This window comes from Panicum virgatum, chromosome 3N, assembly GCF_016808335.1.
Source record: "Panicum virgatum strain AP13 chromosome 3N, P.virgatum_v5, whole genome shotgun sequence".
NCBI classification, from domain to species: Eukaryota; Viridiplantae; Streptophyta; class Magnoliopsida; order Poales; family Poaceae; genus Panicum; species Panicum virgatum.
The window spans coordinates 58,016,649-58,040,253 of record NC_053147.1 but is presented as its reverse complement, the minus strand read 5'-3'; the positions used below and the strand labels follow the sequence as shown (position 1 = coordinate 58,040,253).

General features: G+C 47.2%; 1 protein-coding gene and 1 long non-coding RNA gene across 2 annotated transcripts; one reads left to right on the top strand and one right to left on the bottom strand.

The window, feature by feature from the left end:
• Positions 1 to 711: 711 nt before the first annotated feature.
• Positions 712 to 1,581, bottom strand: LOC120666328. The gene is made up of 2 exons (XR_005671674.1): positions 1,163 to 1,581; positions 712 to 1,059 (listed from the first exon to the last, which is right to left on the bottom strand). It is a non-coding gene; the product is annotated as an uncharacterized LOC120666328 (long non-coding RNA).
• A 1,770-nt stretch (positions 1,582 to 3,351) lies between these two features.
• LOC120666327 (CASP-like protein 2U1) lies at positions 3,352 to 4,360 on the top strand. The gene is made up of 2 exons (XM_039946154.1): positions 3,352 to 3,612; positions 3,729 to 4,360. The coding sequence occupies exons 1-2, from the start codon at positions 3,443 to 3,445 to the stop codon at positions 4,117 to 4,119; spliced, it is 561 nt and encodes a 186-aa protein (XP_039802088.1). The 5' UTR covers positions 3,352 to 3,442; the 3' UTR covers positions 4,120 to 4,360.
• The last annotated feature ends 19,245 nt before the right edge of the window (positions 4,361 to 23,605 follow it).

Here is a 23,605-nt window from a genome sequence, read left to right as displayed (position 1 = left end):
AGTATAAAAAAGAGTTGGAGGGTTCATTTAGACTAAAATATATTGTACAAACATTTATTTAGTATACTTTGTGGGCATTTGAATTTAAACAAAAAAAGAAAAAAATTTGAATTTGACCGGTTACCAGTCAAACCGGCCGGTTATCATCCAAACCGACCGGTATACCGGCCAAACCGGCCGGTGTACCGGTCTAACCGACCGGTATACCGGTAGGAACCGGTTGAACGGGGAAGTTTGAATTCAAATTTGAATTCCACCGGTTCCGACCGGTAACCGGCCAAACCGGACCGGTATACCGGAACCGGAGGCCGGCGGTTACCGGTCACCGGTCGGATACGTTAACCCTGGTGTCCACTCCAATCCAAGCCGCCTATAGTCTATAGCCTAGGCAGCTCCACTCAACGTGACCGCTCGATCTCTCCATCGGCTCCAGTCCGGTGAGGAACGAAGTCACTCCTGATCGCTACGTGCCGTCGTCGCCTCTGACGCCGCCAGATCAAGTTGCAAGAAGCTGTAGCTTGGAAAATATACCCGAGAGGCCGAGACGGATCGGAGGTAGCGATCGACACACTGGTCCGGTACGTGTCGGATCTCGACATCTATCCTGTGCTTGTGTGGGCTCGCCGAGGTCGGATTGAAGCCCAGCGCAACGCTCGCTCGGTAGGTAGCTAGTGAGAGACGAATTGAGGGACGTAACATTTTTTTTTTTTGCGAAAGGGGCAGGAAGCCCGATGGATTAAGCTGAAGCACAGTACTGACCCCTCAGGTTTACATCAAGCACCCTGGGAAAAGGAAAAAAATACAACGAAAGCCAGAACCTCTCCTTTTTCCAGCTGCAACTTTTGCGAACAAGACCCTAAGAAACAAAGAAAACACATCTATGGTCCGCCGCACCGTATCCAGTCCGCCGCGCACCATTCTCCGCCTCGTCGGAGGTGAAAAAGACGAGCCCAGAACTGGAGATGGAAGCCACCACCAAGGACGCCAAGGAGACAACAAGCTTTGTTTAGCCGCAAGACATCTCCCCCCTGGCGCGCATCGGCCGTCATCCTTGTTTCCCTGGCAAGGCAAACGATTGGCTCTGCCGACGAAATCGGTAGCCCAGAAAGCTCCCGGAGGGGCTGACTCCCTTCCTTTCGCAAAGGAGAGAGAAGACACTAACCTCCAAGCTAGATCGATGAAGAAGACGATGGCTCTGTGACCGTCACCGCGTACCTCCACATCACCATCTTGGAGGAAGAAGAAACTCTCAGGCAAACCGGAGGAACCAAAGCCACCGGAAGCTCCCTGAAAGACCAAAAGCTTCACCACGTCGGACTCGCTGTAGACAGCTTCGCCGATGGGGAAGAAACCAAGCATCCCATGTAACAAACCCTCCATGGGATGAGTTATTTAGCACCTAAACTATATATCTAGGCCTAAACTATGTGCAGCACACGGCAGATCCGGCTTCCCCTCCCTCTCCGGCGCCGACGAGGCCACCGGAGAGGAGGGGAAAGCGAGCAGGCGGGCCGAATCGTCTGTCTTCCGCCGCTCTCTACTGTAGCAGGAGAGAAGGGGAAGGAAGAGTGTGGAAGCGTGTTGAGGGACGTAACATCTTATCTGAAGATATTTGTACTGTACAATCAATCGGCAGTATATTGAGCTACTATACACTGGAAAAATGACGGTGACAAATGTCGAGATGACTGGTGGCACGTAACACAAATACTCCATTCATTTCAAACTGTAAGTTGTTCTAACTTTTTTGTAGAGTTAAATTATTTTTATACTTAACTAAAAGTATAAAAGGGATTATAAAGATTTATAGCATATTTAATGAAAATCTAGTGATACTTATATAATATCATAAATATTAGTATTTTATTGTATAAACGTGGTCAAACTTGAAAATATTTTGACTCTTCTAAAAAGTTAGACTGACTTACAATTTGAAATGGAGAAAGCAGGATCCGTCCATACGTTCAAACGAACTACCTACCGAAGGGATCCAGAAACTAAACGGGTCATATCTGTAACTGAGTATTCAGGGCATGTTTAGTTCTCAAAAAAATTTCTACAGTCGCCACCATATCAAATGCTCGGACACATGCATGAAGCATTAAATACAGTTGAAAAATAACTAATTACACAGTTTTTTTAAAACTAATTATTTCGTGATTAGATATTAATTATCAGTTATAATAAAAGTGCTAAAGTACCAAAACTTAAAAAATTTCGCGAACTAAACGAGATCTCAATGTTCAAACTTTGTTGGAATACGCAAGTGAGATGATACGTAGTATGCGAATAGGACAAATATTATTGCTATTCCGCATATTTAATGCTTACCCGTAAGTAAATATATATTTTGTATTTGATATACTCATTCCATCCTAAATTATTATCACTAACTAATTATGCTCGTGCATTGCTACATAGTTGATATAAGTATCGAATATATATAGTTGTCATTCCGTTAATTTGTAAATATCTTATATGACGAAGTCATGGACGGAGGGCTAGTTTGACTCGCATCCTAAGACCCATCTATTCATGACGCAAAACGAACCAAACAAAAAAAATTAGATGAAAACTTTACTCATTCTAGAAATAAATATAAATATAGATTTTTTAAAATATATAGATATTGTTATGATGTCAAAATGATTAACAATTTAATAATGTAGAATGGAGGAAGCATATGCGAACGAGAGCTAACGAGAGCGAACGTGGCGAAGGAAAGACGATGATGTGTGAAACCGTTTTCGCCAGAGTAGGCCTTGGCGTGCTCACGCCTGAGACCGCTTTCTGGGAAGGAGCTCCCGTGATGATGGCCGCAATAAATCACCAGACGCACTGCACACACAGAGGGAGGACCCCTCACACTCGCGCGCACTAGCTAGCGCCAAACAATCGTAGCGGGGGAAGAATCTTTTGGTTTTCTCTTCCGCTGTAAAAGACTAGTTCTCACCGCATAAACCCCGTAAACATAAAAAAATAGTCACATTGAATGTTTTGACACATGCATGGAGTACTAAATTAAGTATTTACAATTTTTTTTACATAGATGGACTGTAAATCGCGAGACGAATCTAATGAGCCTACTTAATTCATAAATTGCAACAGTGATGCTACAGTACCATCAGCTAATTATTGATTAACCATGGATTAATTAACATCATTAGATTCGTCTCGCGATTTACAACTCATCTGTCAAAAAGTTTTGTAAATAAACTTCATTTAATACTTCAAATTAGTGTGATTCCAACACAAATTTTTTTTTTCGCTTCAACAGGGCCAAAAATGGGCATCGAATCATCGATCGATCGATGGAGCCACACCATCTTATCAATCCCGTGAACCTCCACTCCACTCTAATCTCTGATTGATTGCTTCTAGCTAGCTAGCTAGGCGCCGCCTCACCCTGCTGCACGAGCACGGCGGCCGCCAGCACGCCGCCATGGCGGGCGCCGCGGCGGAGCGGAAGGTGAGGGTGGCGGAGCTGGCGCTGCGGGCGCTCCTCTGCGGGCTGGCGGCCCTGGCGGCGGCGCTGGTGGCCACCGACGCCCAGACCCGGACCTTCTTCTCCTACCAGAAGAAGGCCACCTTCAGGGACATGAAGGCCATGGTGTACGTCCTCCTCGCCGTACTAGCTAGCTAGGCCATGCTGTCGATCTTTGATTCATCCACCTTCAATTCATCCAGCTGCTCAATCGCTCGATTCTTTCTTCCATGTGGCTGCACAGGTTCTTGGTGGTCGTCACCGGCGTGGCCGCCGGGTACAGCCTGCTGCAGGCGGCGCGGTGCTGCTGCTGCTGCGGCGGCCTCCAGCCGCCGGCGCGCCGGCGGGCCCTGGCCTGGTGCGTCTTCTCCTGCGACCAGGCGCTGGCGTACGCGGTGCTGGCGGCGCTCGCCGCCGCGCTGCAGGCGTCGGTCATCGCCAAGCGCGGCCAGCCCGAGCTGCAGTGGATGGGGATCTGCGCCATGTACGGCGCCTTCTGCAGGCAGGCCGGCGCGGGGCTCGCCAGCGCCGTCGCGGCGGGGCTCGCCGCCGTGCTGGTCGCCTTCATCTCTGCCTTCAACCTCTTCAGGCTCTACGGCAGCAAGACCGGCGGCGGCGCCGGCGCGACGTGGTAGTGTGTAGCTTGAGCTTATTGCTAGATCTAGTGCGTGGCTTCACTGCTTCGCGAAATCGAGACCAGGTGCTTCGTTCTCTTGCAATGCAAGCGTTGCAGGGACGATGTGCACTCAACGAAGCTCTGCTTCATGGCGGATCTTGAATTCTCGATGCGTTATCTCCTCAACGAACAACTCTGAGCTTTCTTGCTGCAAAGAATGTTAGTTGCATGTCCCAATGAGATGGATTGACGTGCATATATATATATATATATATATATATATATATATATATATATATATATATATATATATATATATATATATATATATATATATTCGTGCACATGCTGCAATGTTATCAAATCGCAGGATTCAAATTTGGTTGCTGCTTGCAATCTTTAGACTAATTTTAGTGGAAATGTCATTATAGTGTCATAGATATTAAATTCACTAACATAATAGTCTCATTATTAGGAGAGAGATGTGGGAGAGTGTCTAGGGATGTGAGAGCAATACTACTAAGGCCCTGTTTCCCACCCCATAAACCCCGTAAATGAAAAAAAAATTGTCCCATTGAATGTTTTGACATATGCATGGAGTATTAAATGAAGTCTATTTACAATTTTTTTTTTCATAGATGGGTTGTAAATCGCGAGACGAATCTAATGAGCCTATTTAATCCATGTTTGCAACAGTGGTGCTACAGTAATCATCCACTAATTATTGACTAATCATGGATTAATTAGTATAATTAGATTCGTCTCGTGATTTACAACACATCTGTGCAAAATATTTTATAATAGACTTCATTTAGTACTTCAAATTAGTAAGATTCTAACGCAAAAAGTTTTTGCCTTTCATCCAAACAGACCCAAACCCAGCCCGCCCGTCAGCTGCGTAAGCTGGCTCTGCGCCGGCTGCAGGCTGGAAGCCAGCCTTTTGTCTGCCTCTCGACCCACCAGCAGAGAGGATTCTGCCCTTTTCAGCCGGCGATGAGTGAAGCGACCATTTTCTTCTCTCTCTTTTCCTCTCTCTCCTCTACGTAAAATTTAGTCTACTTATAGTCTGCTATAATACTTATTATGAAAGAAGTGTCATCACCACGACATTTCTCTGGCTTGATTACCTAGTTAACTTGGTAACAGTGACGATGACACTTTGTAACATCCCGAAAACTTACCAAATCAAATCACGCGCCAAATAATCTCTTTTCAATCGTTGAGCTCAGTCCACTCAAAATCGTTACTTGTCCGATCTCCCGATCTCCCGAAAAATCGGTCCCGACATCCGAATTCATCGCTGTCCCGTCTCCCTGTTCGTCCTCATCCCGCGCATCACACCCGACCGGCGCGCGTGCGAGTTCAGTCGCGGTCGCCGCCGCGATTCCCGCCGTGTCTCTCTCTATCCCTTTCCCCTTTTTCTTTTTCTTTTTCTCCATTTCTTCTTTTTCTTTTTCTTTTTCTTTTTCTTTTCCCATTTTTCTTTTCCCTCTCCCTCTCTCTCCTTCCTCCCTCTCCCCTGCCGCGCGCCTGCGCGCACGCTCGGCCCGCAACCGGCCGCTCCCTGCCCGCGCACGCCGGCCCCTGCTCCCTGCCTAGCTCGCGCGTGCTCACGCGCCCACACCCCCCCACGCACGCGCTCCGCGTGCCGCGACGCCCGCCGCGCACCGCCCGCCGCGACACCGGCTCGCTGCGCGCGCGTCCGTGCCACGCCGCCCGCCCACGCGCCTGCGTGCTCCACGCGGCTGTGCTGCTCGCCGTGCCGCTCGCTGCTGCCGGACTTGTCCCATCACCTGGCCGTCTCGCCGCTCGCACCGCCGTACTCGCACTGCTCGCGTACAGTGCCGTCGCCGCCACACAGCTCGACGACAGGCACCACAACCAGCCCCTCCTCCACGTGCTCGACGACGTCCTCGACGCCCACGCCACCGCCCTCTGCACGCCTCGTCCCCACAACCGCTACGCGCCATCGTCTCCACGACGCCGCGCCGGCCCTAGCCACCATTACTGCCCGTGCGCAGAGCACCGGCCGGCCATCGGCGCCCCCCTCACCACCGCCTATAAAAGGGTCCTCGACGTCGCCCTCGCTCCCACAACCCCGGCCGCCACCACCAGCGCCCCTCCCACTGTCCACAGCGCCGCCACCACCACCACAGCCGCCGCCTCCCACCGGCCATCGCAGAGCCGCCTCCTCGCTCCACCCCAGCCCGAGCCAAGGTGGGGAATCGAACCCCCTCACTTCCCTCTCCCTTTTCCCCCTGATTCCGGCCGCCGCCGTGCCCTGGGCCGCCGGCGAGGGCCGCCGCCGGCGCCCAGAGCCCCCTACCCTGTTCTGCATCGAGAGGAAGGGGATGAAGGGCTATTTTGCCCTTAAGCCCCTCCCCTTCTCTCTATTTCCTAAAGAGTCCCTCCCCCTTTCTAACCATTTCGCAAAAGAAACCCCTCTTTTATTATATTTCAAAATAAACCCTTCCACCATATAAACTTAATTCTAAATAAACCCCTACCTTTTCCAGAATAACCCAAAACACTTCCCATAATCCTAATCAGGTCCTTTCACTAATTACAAACAGGTCCCTGGATCCTTGTTAACTTATCATTTTATGCGTCAGACAATCTCCGAACGACCTGAAACTTTATCACGCCGTTTCTAACATAGTTTTGGCCATGCCATTAGAAAATCTTCCAAAAATATTATTCATGTCCCCATATCTTAAATTGTTTCCAATTCGAGCTCATTTTATTTTATGTTTATGCTTGCTTATGTTGTTTGTCGGTTGTGCTGTTCCCGCCGCGTATGACGAAGTAGAACCGTTTCCAGAAGAGAAACCAGAGGAGCCGGGAGATCAGGAGACCACCGCCGCCGACGCGTACGAAAGCGAAGGCAAGTCTCATCGATCTCTTACGTTGACTATGATTGAACCCAAGTAAGGTTAAATAAAAAATTTGCTAGACTTAGGGATTGCATGAGACGATACACTGAGGGATTGAGAGAAACCATTGACTGAAACCATGTTGCATATCGATTTACTGTCAGACTGGCATATTATCAGACCTTGTTAATTAATAAAACTGGAATGGAAATGAGACCAGGGCAGTGTGGAATGTGATGGAGCATGCGCTACCGTGGTGGTAGACTTGCGATCGAGCGTTGTCGTGATGACACCTCGGGTTTGGTTGGTTATGGTTGTTGACTGCCCTGATGAACCTTAAGGACCGTGTGTTGTGGTGCCATCTCACCTAACCTACTATCAGTACGACCACATGAGTTTGTATGGGCAAACCTTAGTCTAATCCCACTGGCTAACCTGTTAGTCGTCCGGGGTGGATATATTTTGGGGTGATACCTGGATTGGTCAAGACCCCGGGGGTTTGTGGGCGACTAGTCAGGGTTTGAGCCACGGCTGGGTGTCGGCTATGACGGAGCCGTCTCCGGACGGTGAAGTGCGTGTGGGTAAAGCGTACAACCTCTGCAGAGTGTACAATCCATTCGAATGGTCCGTGTCCTCGGTTTGGACAGGTTACGGTGTGGACATCTCAACTAGTTGAGCCACCTAGCCCCGGAGATGGATGATTGTTTGGGTTATCTTTAATACTACATTTGTTATTTATTCTGGTTAATTAATGGACCTTTGCGTATTAATCTGTAACTCCCTCCCCATAAGGGTGAGGTGGGACTTGCTGAGTACTTTCGTACTCAACCCTCGTTGATTATTTTTTCAGAGGATCCTGACTTTGTGCCTGAAGATTACGAGTAGATCGTGTCCGCACCCAAGCTGATCGAGTGGAGCCGTGATGGACGAAGAGCTAGTCTTGCATGTCGTTATGCTACACGTTATTCTGAAGATTTGCGGTAGCTTTGTGTTGTCACTTTACTCCACGTGTACGGGTCGAATAAAGCTCTGTATGACTTTGGACTCCACTTGATGTAACATGTATTGTACCGGAGACTTGCTTCGGTTATTAATACATGGTTTTGCCTCGATCTTTGGGGTCGGGGCGCTTCATGTGGTATCAGAGCCATGCTTGGCTATAGGATGCGAACCGGTAGTGAACGATGACCGTAGGAGCCCTAGGATGGTCAATCCTTGAAGCCCTATTACTCCTTAAATTTTATCGTTGTTATGCTATCCCTACCCTTGTAAATCAGATGGCTGATGATTGGACCACCACTTACTGCATCAACGAAGATGGATTCCCCAAGGTGCATTATGCTGCCATTGTGCGACTTGGTATTCCGGAACATCCGGAGTACATGGGTCGCGAGTTCATGGAGCATGGCACCGAAAGCTGTGAGGTCACCATCCATATTGGCGCCAGTGATAAGTACTTGGAGATGCAACCCTGGAGCGTCACCGCCACTGGAGCCCGTATGCCTGACACCATTCAACTTGCAGCTCGCAAGGCGCTGCGGTACCTGTGCCAGATGTTTGAATGGCACTTGGGTTCCACCCCCATGAAGTACTTTCCCCCGCTGGATCGTAACCGTCCTACTTGGGCGGCGAGGATCCGCAACTTGGAGAGCACCGCAGGAACCGAGAAGGACCCCACAGTTGTCGCTATGTCTGCCTATTTGCTTAGCCTTGACGATTTGTGCGACCAACTGCACCAGCGTGTGAAAGACCTCATCCAACGTGCTGAGAGAGCGGAGTCCCATTGGCGTAAGACTAAGCTGGCCTTAGCTCAGGCAGAAGCCCGAGCAGCTGAAGCTGAAAGCCGCCTTGCTGCAGCCGAAGAGAACCTTAGGGAGCAAGCGGACCACCACAGTCAGCTCCTTAGGGGTGTCTACCTAGTGGACCGTGCCAAGCGCAAGGAACGCCATCCCAGGACTGCCGCGGAGCCGCCAATCCTAGAGGGAATTCCGTTGTACCCCTTGTCCCAACCACGCAGGAGGATTAGTGAATCAGTGCCGCCCACACCTCCCGCGTCTCCTCGAGATCCCGGAAACAGTGACCCCGAAGACCGTGTTGTAGGGTTCAGTAGTCAAGTTGTTCCAGCCGACCCTTAAAAGTCGAGCCGCGTTATTGTAATCCGTCGTGTCATGTATCCCTGCTTGTTTGAATGAATGCTTGTGTGAGGCTTGAATGATTTGCTTATGTGCATTGTGCAGTACAAAATATTATATATATATATATATACAATCTACCCCAGCAATATACTAGGGGAGTCACCTAATCTTGCCCTCCTTGACCGTAGATGTCTCGTCATTCGAGCCGAGTCCAAGGACTCCATGCTCAAGAAGACGGTGACGAGGTCAACCCGAGAAACCAAGCCCCTCTGAATGTAGCCCCAGAAGCACCAGAAAATGGACACCTACCGCCGCCACCTCCCCGTGCCCCAGCACCCATTGATCTGGCAGCCATATTGCAGCAGTAGAACCAACTCCTTCAAGTTCTTGTGACCACTCTCACAGCTCAAGCTCAAGGCAATCTTGGCAACCATAGACCTGCAGTACATCCTAATGGCAATGGCAGCAGAATTGCAGATTTCAACCACTTGCAGCCACCTAAGTTTGGAGGATCTGATAACCCAATCGAGACAGATGATTGGCTGTGAGAGATTGAAATGAAGCTCGAAGTGGTCCATGTTGATGACAGAGACAAGGTTTTGCTCGCAGTATAGCAGTTAAGGGGACCAGCCCTTGCTTGGTGGCAGAGTTACAGGGAAATAAACGAAAATGCTAACGAAATGGTATGGGCTGACTTTGTCAAGATCTTCAGAGAACATCACATTCCCAGCAGTGTTATGAAACTCAAGAAGGATGAGTTCAGAAAGCTTCGTCAAGGTGGGATGACTGTGACAGAGTATCTTCATAAATTCTCAGAGCTGTCTCGTTATGCAGCAGAGGATATTAATGATGATGAGAAAAAGCAAGAAGCTTTTCTTGGTGGGCTTAACCCTGAAATCAGGACCTTGGTTGAAGTCACCACCCACAGTGACTTCAATGCCATGGTCAACAGGGCCATCACCACCGAGAGAAACAGGAAGGTAGAGCTCAGTGAGCGCAAACGTCGGTTTGAAAGCAAAAAGCCCCAGCAGTTGGAGAAGTTCCAGAGGACCCAGTATCCGGTTCACTCAGGCCAGAGGAGCCAGGGTGCCTTCTCATTCAAGGTGCACCCCGATTCTCTCCAGAAGCCAGCTCAGTCAGCTCCAGTTGCGAAGACCCAAAGTACCTTCCGCACTCAGCAGTCTGGTGGAAGTCAAGTGACAAATGTGAGGACATGTTTCTACTGCCGTGGAGCCGGACACTTCAAGCCCAACTGCCCGTATCTCAGCCAGCCCGCCCCTTCTGTTTTCTCTAACTCTGTTCAAGGACCAAAGCAGCCGACTGAAGCCAATCGTGCAGCACCAGCTAGGAGCCAATAGTAGTCCTTCGGCAAGGCAAAGGTGAATCATGTGTACGCTGAAGAAGCAGAGGATGCACCAGGAGTGATTTTCGGTGAGTTTCTGGTCCAATCAGCTCTAGCCTCAGTGCTTTTTGATTCTGGAGCATCGCATTCCTTTATATCCTCCCACTTTGTGGAAAAACATGATATACCTACTATAGCCCTTAAGAGGCCGCTAATGACCCGTTCACCTGGAGGTCATATACCTTGCCACTTAGGTGTCATAGATATTCCTATAAACCTAAGTGGGGCAGTATTCCTTGCCAACCTAGTAGTCCTTACTTCCAAAGGGATAGATGTCATACTCGGTACGGACTGGCTCACCAAGCACTGAGGAAACATAGCCTGTACTGAGAGAGCAGTGACAGTCACCAACCACCAAGGGTTAACAGTCACATGCCTAATCCAGCCTAGCCTATCAGACTCCATGGTGAACCACATCCAAGCAGAATCCCCAGAAGATGTGCCAGTAGTTCAGGAATTCGCAGATGTGTTTCCAGATGAATTACCCGGTATGCCTCCAGAAAGAGATGTAGAGTTCACTATTGACTTAGTCCCTAGAACCAAGCCTATAGCAAAGAATGCCTATCGGTTAGCAGCCCCAGAGCTTGCCGAGTTGAAGAAGCAGCTTGAAGAGCTTCAACAAAAGGGATTTATTAGACCTGTTGCTTCTCCATGGGGAGCCCCAGTGCTCTTTGTGAAGAAGAAAGACGGAAGCATGAGACTTTGTGTGGACTACCGTGATCTGAATGCAGTCACCATCAAGAACAAGTACCCTCTGCCTCGGATTGATGACCTGTTGGATCAGCTAAAGGGAGCTAAGTTCTTCTTCAAGATAGATCTGAGGTCAGGTTATCATCAGCTCAGAGTGCGACAAGAGGACATCTCTAAGACAGCCTTCAGGTCCCGTTATGGCCAATATGAGTTCACAGTGATGCCTTTTGGTCTGACTAATGCCCCTGTCTTTTTCATGACCCTCATGAATAAGGTGTTTATGGAGGAGTTAGATTGGTTTGTCATGGTCTTCATAGATGACATACTGGTCTACTCTAAGAGTGCTGAGGAGCATGGACAACATCTCAGAGTTGTGCTGGGAAAGCTCAGAAAACACCAGTTGTATGCCAAGTTTAGTAAGTGTGAATTTTGGTTGCAGAGAGTCAGTTTTCTGGGTCATGTCTTAACAGCTGAAGGCATTGAAGTGGACCCAGAAAAGGTCAGGGCAGTATCAGAATGGAAACAACCAACCTCAGCCTCGGAGATCAGGAGTTTCTTGGGATTAGCCGGCTATTACCGGAGATCCATCGAAGGTTTCTCTAAGATATCCCGACCTATGACCGAGTTGCTCCGGAAGGACACAAAGTTTGTCTGGTCTAAAGCTTGCGAGAGAAGTTTTCAAGAGTTGAAGAGGAGACTAACTTCTGCCCCAGTGCTAGTCTTGCCAGATAATCAGAAGAGCTTTGTCGTTTATTGCGATGCATCCCGACAAGGATTAGGTTGTGTACTTATGCAAGAAGGAAGAGTTGTAGCTTATGCCTCAAGACAGTTAAGAATACATGAGCAGAACTACCCCACCCATGACTTGGAGTTGGCAGCAGTTGTGCATGCCCTCAAGATTTGGAGACATTACCTGATCGGGAACAAGTGTGAAATCTACACGGATCACAAGAGCCTGAAGTACACTTTCACCCAGTCAGATCTCAACCTTAGACAGAGAAGATGGTTGGAGTTGATCAAAGACTATGATTTGAAAATGCACTGCCACCCTGGAAAGGCTAATGTGGTGGCTGATGCGCTCAGTCGTAAAGCGTATTGCCATCACTTAGTTACACAAGCCCCAGAGCTGAGTTAAGAAATGAGAAGGTTGAACCTAAGGGTTGTACGCCGCTCTTACAACTACAACCTTAGTGTTCATCCCGTCCTGGACGACCAGATCAAGGTAGCTCAGATGGAGGATAAATGATTGGTATGGATCAAAGGTCGCAACAGCGAAGGCAAAGCCCCAGATTTCAGAGTAGATAAAAATGGAGTCTTGTGGTTCAAGAAGAGATTATGTGTGCCTAAGCAAGGACATTTCCGTATGACCATTTTGGACGAAACCCACAACTCAGCTTATTCCATTCACCCCGCACCACGAAAATGTACCTGGACCTTAAGGAGAAGTATTGGTGGAATGGTATGAAGGGGGATATCGCTCGATTCGTCGCTCATTGTGATGTGTGCAAAAGGGTTAAGGCAGAGCACCAGAAGCTCAGTGGATTACTTCAGCCGTTGCCGATTCCAGTATGGAAATGGGATGAAATTAGTATGGATTTTATCACCGGTCTACCAAGAACCCAGAGCGGTCATGATTTAGTTTGGGTGATTGTTGATCGACTCACTAAAGTGGCACACTTCATCCCAGTGCGTACCACTTATGGAGGTGATAAATTAGCCAAGTTGTATATTGAGCGTATTGTGAAGTTACATGGAGTACCTAAGAGGATTGTGTCAGATAGAGGCACCCTGTTCACTTCGAGATTCTGGAGTAGGTTACATGAAGCACTTGGTACAAAGTTGGACTTCAGTTCAGCCTATCATCCTCAGACTGATGGCCAGATAGAAAGAGTTAATCAGATCCTTGAAGACATGCTAAGAGCCTGTGTTGTTACTTATGGCAAAGATTGGGAAAACAATTTGCCATATGCGGAGTTTTCTTACAACAACAGCTACCAGTCAAGTTTGAAGATGTCGCCGTTCGAAGCCCTATACGGGAGGAAGTGTCGCACACCTCTCATGTGGACCGAAGTTGGCGACCGCATCATTGAGGGCCCAGATTTTATAAAAGAAGCAGAAGATAAGATAGCAGAAATCAGAGAGAATCTAAAGGCAGCTCGATCCCGCCAGAAAAGTTATGCCGATAAAAGACGACGTACTCTCAGCATTGAAGTTGGAGACTATGTGTACCTGAAAGTTTCCCCAATTCGCGGCACACGCAGATTCCAAGTGCGTGGGAAGTTGGCCCCACGTTACATTGGACCTTTTCCAGTTATCAAGAAAGTGGGAGCAGTAGCCTACAAGCTTCAGTTGCCAGCAGAGATGTTAGATGTGCACGATGTGTTCCATGTGTCCCAGCTCAGGAAGTGTCTGCGAGTACCGGAAGAACAAGTGGCCCCAGAGACAATCGACCTGCAAGATGATCTCAAATATCAAGAGGTGCCAGTGAAAATTTTGGACACTGTGACGAGAAGAACCCGCAACTCAATAGTTAGAATTTGTCGAGTTCAGTGGAGCAGACATCCGGAAGCAGAAGCAACTTGGGAAAGAGAAGACGCACTCCGAGCTGAATTTCCTAGTCTCTTTAGTAGTTTAGCTGAATCTCGGGGACGAGATTCGACCTAAGTGGGGTAGGTTTGTAACATCCCGAAAATTTACCAAATCAAATCACGCGCCAAATAATCTCTTTTCAATCGTTGAGCTCAGTCCACTCAAAATCGTTCCCTGTCCGATCTCCCGAAAAATCGGACCCGACATCCGAATTCATCGTTGTCCCATCTCCCTGTTCGTCATCATCCCGTGCGTGACGCCCGACCGGCGCGCGTGCGAGTTCAGTCGCGGTCGCCGCCGCGATTCCCGCCGTGTCTCTCTCTCTCCCTTTCCCCTTTTTCTTTTTGTTTTTCTCCATTTCTTCTTTTTCTTTTCCTTTTCCCATTTTCCTTTTCCCTCTACCTCTCTCTCCTTCCTCCCTCTCCCCTGCCGCGCGACCTAGCTCGCGCGTGCTCACGCGCCCATGCACCCCCCCGCGCACGCGCTCTACGTGCCGCGACGCCCGCCGCGCACCGCACGCCGCGACACCGGCTCACGCGCCCGCGCGCTCCACGCACCGCACGCGCACCGGACGCCGCGACACCGCCTCCCGCCCACGCGCCCGCGCGCTCCATGCGGCCGTGCCGCTCGCTGCTGCCGGACTTGTCCCATCACCTGGCCATCTCGCCGCTCACGCCGCCGTACTCGCACTGCTCGAGCACAGTGCCGACGCCGCGCTGCCCGCCGAGCCGCATAGGCCGCACAGCTCAACGACAGGCACCGCAACCGGCCCCCTCCTCCACGTGCTCGACGACGTCCTTGACGCCCACGCCACCACCCTCGGCACACCTCGTCCCCACAGCCGCTACGCGCCATCGCCTCCACGATGCCACACCGGCCCCATCCACCATTACTGCCCGTGCGCAGAGCACCGGCCGGCCATCGGCGGCCCCCTTTGCCACCGCCTATAAAAGGGTCCTCGACGTCGCCCTCGCTCCCACAACCCCGGTCGCCACCACCAGCGCCCCTCCCACTGCCCACAGCGCCGCCACCACCACCACAGCCGCCGCCTCCCACCGGCCATCGCAGAGCCGCCTCCTCGCTCCACCCCAGCCCGAGCCAAGGTGGGGAATCGAACCCCCTCACTTCCCTCTCCCTTTTCCCCTGATTCCGGCCGCTGCCGTGCCCTGGGCCGCCGGCGAGGGCCGCCGCCTGCGCCCAGAGCCCCCTCCCCTGCTCTGCATCGAGAGGAAGGGGATGAAGGGCTATTTTTCCCTTAAGCCCCTCCCCTTCTCTCTATTTCCTAAAGAGTCCCTCCCCCTTTCTAACCATTTTGCAAAAGAAACCCCTCTTTTATTATATTTCAAAATAAACCCTTCCACCATATAAACTTAATTCTAAATAAACCCCTACCTTTTCCAGAATAACCCAAAACACTTCCCAGAATCCTAATCAGGTCCTTTCACTAATTACAAACAAGTCCCTGGATCCTTGTTAACTTATCATTTTATGCGTCAGACAATCTCCGATCGACCTAAAACTTTATCACGCCGTTTCTAACATAGTTTTGGCCATGCCATTAGAAAATCTTCCAAAAATATTATTCCTGTCCCCATATCTTAAATTGTTTCCAATTCGAGCTCATTTTATTTTATGTTTATGCTTGCTTATGTTGTTTGTCGGTTGTGCTGTTCCCGCCGCGTATGACGAAGTAGAACCGTTTCCAGAAGAGAAACCAGAGGAGCCGGGAGATCAGGAGACCACCGCCGCCGACGCGTACGAAAGCGAAGGCAAGTCTCATCGATCTCTTACGTTGACTATGATTGAACCCAAGTAAGGTTAAATAAAAAATTTGCTAGACTTAGGGATTGCATGAGACGATACACTGAGGGATTGAGAGAAACCATTGACTGAAACCATGTTGCATATCGATTTACTGTCAGACTGGCATATTATCAGACCTTGTTAATTAATAAAACTGGAATGGAAATGAGACCAGGGCAGTGTGGAATGTGATGGAGCATGCGCTACCGTGGTGGTAGACTTGCGACCGAGCGTTGTCGTGATGACACCTCGGGTTTGGTTGGTTATGGTTGTTGACTGCCCTGATGAACCTTAAGGACCGTGTGTTGTGGTGCCATCTCACCTAACCTACTATCAGTACGACCACATGAGTTTGTATGGGCAAACCTTAGTCTAATCCCACTGGCTAACCTGTTAGTCGTCCGGGGTGGATATATTTTTGGGTGATACCTGGATTGGTCAAGACCCCGGGGGTTTCTGGGCGACTAGTCGGGGTTTGAGCCATGGCTGGGTGTCAGCTATGACGGAGCCGTCTCTGGACGGTGAAGTGTGTGTGGGTAAAGCGTACAACCTCTGCAGAGTGTACAATCCATTCGAATGGTCCGTGTCCTCGGTTTGGACAGGTTACGGTGTGGACATCTCAACTAGTTGAGCCACCTAGCCCCGGAGATGGATGACTGTTTGGGTTATCTTTAATACTACATTTGTTATTTATTCTGGTTAATTAATGGACCTTTGTGTATTAATCTGTAACTCCCTCCCCGTAAGGGTGAGGTGGGACTTGCTGAGTACTTTCATACTCAACCCTCGTTGATTTTTTTTCTAGAGGATCCTGACTTTGTGCTTGAAGATTACGAGTAGATCGTGTCCGCACCCAAGCTGATCGTGTGGAGCCGTGATGGACGAAGAGATAGTCTTGCATGTCGTTATGCTACTCGTTATCCTGTGGTTATTTGCGGTAGCTTTGTGTTGTCACTTTACTCGTGTGCGGGTTGAATAAAGCTCTGTATGACTTTGGACTCCACTTGATGTAACATGTATTGTACCGGAGACTTGCTTCGGTTATTAATACATGGTTTAGCCTCGATCTTTGGGGTCGGGGCGCTTCACACTCCCACTGAGACTGGTCTTATAAAACTTTTAACTTTTTTAGATAAAGGGAAAGGACTCTTCCAGCCATTTTACATTGTGATGTATACACGAGTTTAATTAAGTTAAAAATCCATGAAATTTGTATTGAAGTGTTTGGATACACCACATGAGCAAACAAAGAATTCAAGGAGTGGTGTTTGGACATAAAAGGAAAGTTTCTAGAAGACTATACTTTTTTTCTTTTTTTTTCAAAGTATAGTATGCGCGTAAATGTGTACATACACATAACCTATCTATAGCAGATCTTGAGATAAATCATTTCAAGTGCCTCGATGCGGGTGCTAAATTATCAGCAACTATAAATAAAATAATTAGCTAAAATCTGAAAGTGTAGATACCCACAGAGTTTTAGAATTTCTTAAAAAGAACCTATAGTTTCATTGTTTGAACCATTGTACATGACTTTTGTGGGATTTTAGAATATTTGAATTCAGCAAGCAAAACTTTTCAACAATATTTTTGTTTTGAAAAAGGGACTCAAACTAGTAATATTAAGCTGTAGAAAATAAATGCAATATCAAAACTCAAATCACCTAGAAATAAACAATACTTCCTCCATCCATAAAAGAATGCAATTCTCGATAAGTCAAGCAGTTTAAAATTTGACTAAAATTATATAAAAAATAATAACATTTATGATGCAAAATAAGTATCATTAGATTAGTTCTAGGATTTATTTTACAATAAATTTATTTGATGATATAAATGTTAATACTATTTACGATAAAATTTGTCAAATTTGAACCAATTTGGCCGGCACAGACTCTATAATTGCATTCTCTTGTGGATAGAGGAACCAAATTATATGAACACCTGTTCTAGCACTAAGGAGCCACTACACCAACAGTGTTCATGGCTATGGCCCTCCAATGCATGCTCCATAAAAGTACTCACAAATACAAAGATACAAATGGAAGAAAAAGGAGCATATTTGGTCATTGTTATTTCTAAATTCTAATATCAATATTTTCCTACACTCGACAAACACATAAAAAATGTAACACAAAGTAGCACGGCAGAGTCGCATCGTGGAAACTGGAAACGCCCATGTAGGTTGGATACCGATGAAGAAAGGGTCGTCCGTGGCGTCGCAGCACGTAATCTGACCCGAAATCCCGGGCGGCGAGGCAGGTCAGGCAGCCACCTGCGCAAAGGGGCAAGTGGCCCGTCCCTGATGTGTTAAGCAACTCACGCGTGCAGCAACTCCACTACGGACATCATCCGTGTTGCTTTTGCTGCAGGAAAAGGAGCAAAAAAAAACAACAACAACGTGATGCCTTTTACAGTAGTTCCTCGCTTCAGTTTGTGATACCAAACACTTTTTTGACGTTTTCTTTAGATATATGTGCGTGTTAATTAATAAAAACATTGAAATGGTGATCGTATCTTGCCTTTCATTTTTGTAAAAGTGATATCATTTCTTTATTTCTTAAGAATAAGAACTGGAGAAGGAAAAATACCTATGACAACACATATATTTTATACACGTCCGTTTCAAATTGTAGCCATTCCAATTTCTTGGGAGAGTCAAACTATTTTTATGCTTGACCAAAATTATAGAACAGATTTATAATAAAAAAATCATGAAGCCATTAACTATTTTCTTGGAGTATACACCCTAAGAGAGATCAATTGTGATTCCTTCTTCAACATCACGAGTTCAATAACAAAACCTAACTTCAATTTGAAACGCGATGGCATGGGTTTACGTGGAGCTGGATACACTACATCAAATATGACCTTTTGTGACGAATACCCCGTGGCATCGGGGCTATTCGTCGTTACGACAGTTTGCATTGTGACGTTTTCTATTGAGCAGTATAGTTTAGTAGTTTAGTGCCGAAAATGAGTTGTCCGTCACTAAGATCAACTCGAAATCGTCACAAACGATTGCTGTTCTAAATTATGACAAATTTTATGTCGTCATGAAAGATAATCGACAGACGTCACAGATTTACGACAAATTAACAATATTGATTCGTCATAAAATTTGTTTCCAAATAATTGAGAAGTAGGTGCACAAGTCATTTTTATTATTCAATTTGTAATAAAATATTTGAAATATTTTCAGAACTAACCTTGTATGTCTGAATTTTAATTAAGAAAATAAATTGTTAGTGTAACTATATTTGGAGTTTTTTGGATTTTATTGAATCTACTTTGTTTATTTGATTTTGAATTGGATTTAATTCTTTTGCTTGATAGGAATTGTGTGGAAACTAAATTGAAAATTGAAGTGTGCCCTTCAAATTTAATTTCAATTACTAACCCTCTAACTCTGACCCGGCCTAACCCATTGACCGAACCCAGACTGATCCTGATCCAAACCTACTCCACACCTTAGCCCGACCCACGGTCCCATTTGCTTATCTCTAACCCAACTCAACGCGTCTTTTTTATTTTTATATTTTTGAAAAATATTTTTTACAGAAATATATTTTCAATTTCACAATTTACAGTTTTATACCCCTACCGCCCGGCAGGGGGGGTGGCAGGGACTTATATGTAAATAAAAAAATTTATTTGCGCGGAGGCCCTTGGCGGTTGCCTGCCGCCCCCCTGCCGGGCGGCAGGGGGCCTGCCGCCCGGCAGGGGGGCGGCAGGCTCCCCCTCCCCGCACAATGGGCCATTAGATGTGGTTTTAGATATTTTAGATACAAATAAAAAGCATTAGTAAAGTATATGAATATGAAAAGTATAAGTTAGCAATTCATACACATAAGCAAATGAGAACGAAATAGGTGATGTATGAGAACGAAATAAGTATAACATGACGACATGTCCATAACAAAAATACGGAAACAGCTAGAAGCACCTCCTAACCACCCCGGCCACCCCGGCCATGTCGACCTCTTTTACGCTGAGCGTGGACGTGGTCTGTAGAGTAGGTGTGCCGCTCTGGAGGCCCTACGTCTCTACCTGGACGTCCGGTGGCCATATGTGTCTGGAAGGTAGGATCGGCCTGCTGGTTAGGTGTAGAAAATAACCGACTCCAATCTTCGAAGTTCGCCTCAAAGGTATCTTGTGTGGGCCCTATACAGTAGCAATTAAGATATCTTAATCATTGTCTTATAAGTCATATATTTGGTTACATATTCATCATACGTACCTGGTGGTGGTGGATACGAAGAATGACCCATATCAGGAAGCTGGTGGTGCGATCCTGTAAACCGTTCAAATTATTTAAAATATTCATAGAAATAAGAAGCACATGATAAATTCGGGCTACATATTAGGTATTTACCTTGCGTTCCTTCTACTGTCGCCGTAGGGTAATACGAAGAAGGTCCAGCATCATATAACTGTTGTGATCCTATATGTAAATACAAAAGGAATTAGAGTTCATACCACAATTAATTGAAATTAAGATATTGACTATATGTCTACCGAAAGGTCGTGGTGGTGCCTGTGTTGGTTGAAATGACATCCCTGCAGCTGGTGCCATGGTACTAAACTGAGTCCCTCCGTGAGGTTGATAAGGTGGGTGTGCATCACCTGTATGGACTGAGAATTAATTGTTGGCTTGAAAGTAGAAAGTTAGTAAGTATCCTCACGTACCTGGATAATGCTGCTGAGACCAATAAGGTGCTTGGGAAGACTGCTGCTGTGTGGGACCACAAGGAAACGAGGTCGAGGCTTGAGACGAACCATACGAGTCATCGTACGATGTCCGGCTACCAAAGGCTTCAAGCATGGAATGAGCTCTTTGTGAAACTCCGGTCCAGGCCGACTCTTGCTCATTCCTATCCATCATAGATCCCGCTTGAATCCTCATCAAATTCGCCCTGGCATCTACGTCCATCAACCTGCACATTTCAAACTGCAAGCAAGAAAAAGAAAGTCATTAACACTGTAATGCAAAGTATTTGAAAAGCGATGATAACTTTGACTCACCGCCCCAGCTAATGCCTCATCCCTATGTCGTGCGTAGCCATCCAGTGCTGTCGCAACATGCGGCTGTGGTTGCATGTCAGCATATATCAAGCGGCAACGAGTCTGAGGCTTGTACCAGCTCAGGTACGCCCTGTACGAAGCCTCCATGTGTGCAGGGGTCGCAAGCGCCACGTTCTCTTCTGCCTGGTCCCAGCCATCGACCCAAGGCTGCACCCTTGTCACCCACATGTTGGAGAAGGGTTGCCCAGTCCTCGATAAACTAAATATTGAAAACAATTTAGTCAAATATGATTAGTTAACTATATAATGCATAGTCACTGAAATAGTATATGAATTGTTACCTGTGGTCATGGCGTTCGACCCGATCCAATGCTGACGGCACAGGATACAACTGCCTTTGACCGAACTGTCTCCTGACTCTGTCCGGGCAGTGAGCCTCAATGTAAACGTCGTACACCAACGCTGTAGTTGTCATCCAAAAGGCCAGGTCCTGAAAGCAAACCGAAGATATCCCGATCGGTGCACGAGTGTTTATAGCCAACTCGGAGTAGGGCTCCCACACGACGTCTTCAGGTGTCAACCGATCAAACTCAGCCACAAATTCAGGATAGGCCCGACGAAACTGTACGTGGGCCCACCACTTCTGCACAAAATTAATAATAATATGTACAAATAAGAAATACAAAGAGGGTGAAACAAAGCAACAGAATTGCCAACAGAATAGTATGAGTAGCAGTCATTTCCGTACCTGACGAGCGTACCAGAGAGTCCCCATGGTGGGCCTATCGTCCTCGGTGTCACCGTACATATCCAGCTCATACGGTGAGTGGTCGACAAGCGGGCGACCAATTGCTATCCTCTCGTATGACCAAAGCTGTAGCAGAATCGGACATCCTATAAGAATTGCATTGTGCTTATTTTGCACCGATGCCTTGCAGAGGCCACGATACGTGGCTGCAAGTACCGCTGCACCCCAACTGTATTGAGGCATTTCCTCCACAGCTGCCTCTGCGATCTCCAATGCGTAAGGCACAAGCACCCTATCCACATAGGCCCCGTGTGAGTTGTTGAACATTATGTATCCAAACAACCACAACAGGTATGCCTCAAGGGATCGAGTGACGCTATCCTCATCAGCATCATGTGCCAAATTGTCGGGCTGCATAGAAAAGATGAACATTTATGAGTACGAGATCAATTATAAAATAAAATCATAACTGCACTAGTCAAAAGCATAACTCTAACATTAATCGTAACAAAACAAGGTATGTACCTGGAACTACAGGATCCATGCCTTGGCAGGCGCTGTTGCTTTTGGGTGCTCTTCTACATCAATCGCGATGTCAATATTTGCAAAACGCTCTTCTAGATCGTCCAACCACGTAGGCGGGACGACACGAGGCCCTACGGCATCCCCACTGATAGGAAGACCCAGCAGCATCGCAACGTCCTGTAGGGTCGGTGTCATCTCCCCACAAGGGAGGTGGAAGGTGTTTGTCTCAGGCCTCCATCTATCAACCAGAGTCGTCAGTAGGGACCTGTCCAGCTTTACTGAACCACTCTCAGCAAGATGGCCTATAGTAAGAAGACCAGCCTCACTCAACCTGAAAAATAGAACGATCAAAGGTAAGTACATTATGTACGAAACGTATACGAAACAAATGTATTCTTAGAAACATAATCCGACGACATATCACCTGGGCACCTATCGTTGGTCAACAGGAATAAACTCCGCTGGTGGACGTGGACGCAGCACGTTAAGTTTCACGCGCTGAACCACTGCAAGGAAGGATCGGTGCGATGAGTCTATGACTCCGTCAAATAGAGCTGGCGTATCTTTGGCCATACCTAACATAAAAAATATAAGTTTTCTGCATTTTCTACAATTTTTCTGCATTTTTCTACAATTTATCTTAAATTTTCATAAACTTTTCTAACATTTTCTTGCATTTCCTACAATTTTTGACAATATATTTTTATAAATATATTTTTCTAACATTTTCTAAATTTTTCTGCATTTGCTACAATTTATCTGAATGTTTCATATACTTTTCTAACATTTTCTATAATTTCTGACTATTTCTCGAATTTTTTTCTCGTATTAAACAATTAATCAATACCACAAAATTTGTTGGTAAACCTAATTGGTTTTTCTAAAAACTAATCTTAATTCTACCTAAATTATATTAAAAACATTACCTAAATCGCTAAAATATCATTACTGCTGCATACACTAATTATAGAATTAAACATGCAAAAAATTTAGATTGAGAAAGTTGAGAAATATTTATTACCTGCGGTTAGGATCCAAAATCCGGCAGGGCTTCGCCGTTACAACTCCCTCCCTCACCCCTCCTCTCTCCCTCCCGCTCTCTGGATGTCGTGGGAAGCAAATGAGGGGGGAGGGGGGAGATAAGCCTTTTATACAGTATGGGGGAGCCTACCGCCCCCCTCCGGGCGGCAGGCCCCCTGCCGCCCAGTGGAGTGGCAGCAAGGGGCCTGCCGCCCGACAGGGGGGCGGCAGGCTCCCGCCTAGGGCCTCCGCGCAAATAATTTTTTTATTTACATATAAGTCCATGCCGCCCCCTGCCGGGCGGTAGGGTTATAAAACTGTAAATTGTGAAATTGAAAATATATTTCTGAAAAAAATATTTTTCAAAAATATAAAAATAAAAAGACGCCCAACTCAACTCGCGATCCAGAAGCATTTTTTTTGGTTTTGTTATTTTTCAAAAAAAATTTACAAAAATATATTTTTGGTTTTAGGTTTTACAGTTCTATACCCCTACCGCCCGGCAGGGGGGCGGCAGGGGGCGTACCGCCCGACAGGGAGGCGGTAGGGACCTATATGTAAATAAAAATAAATTTAATTTGCGCAGAGGTCCTTGGAGGGAGCCAGCCGCCCTCCTGCCGGGCGGCAGGCCCCCTGCCGCCCCACCAGTTGGCGGCAGGGGGCCTGCCGCCCGGCAGGGGGGCGGCAGGCTCCCT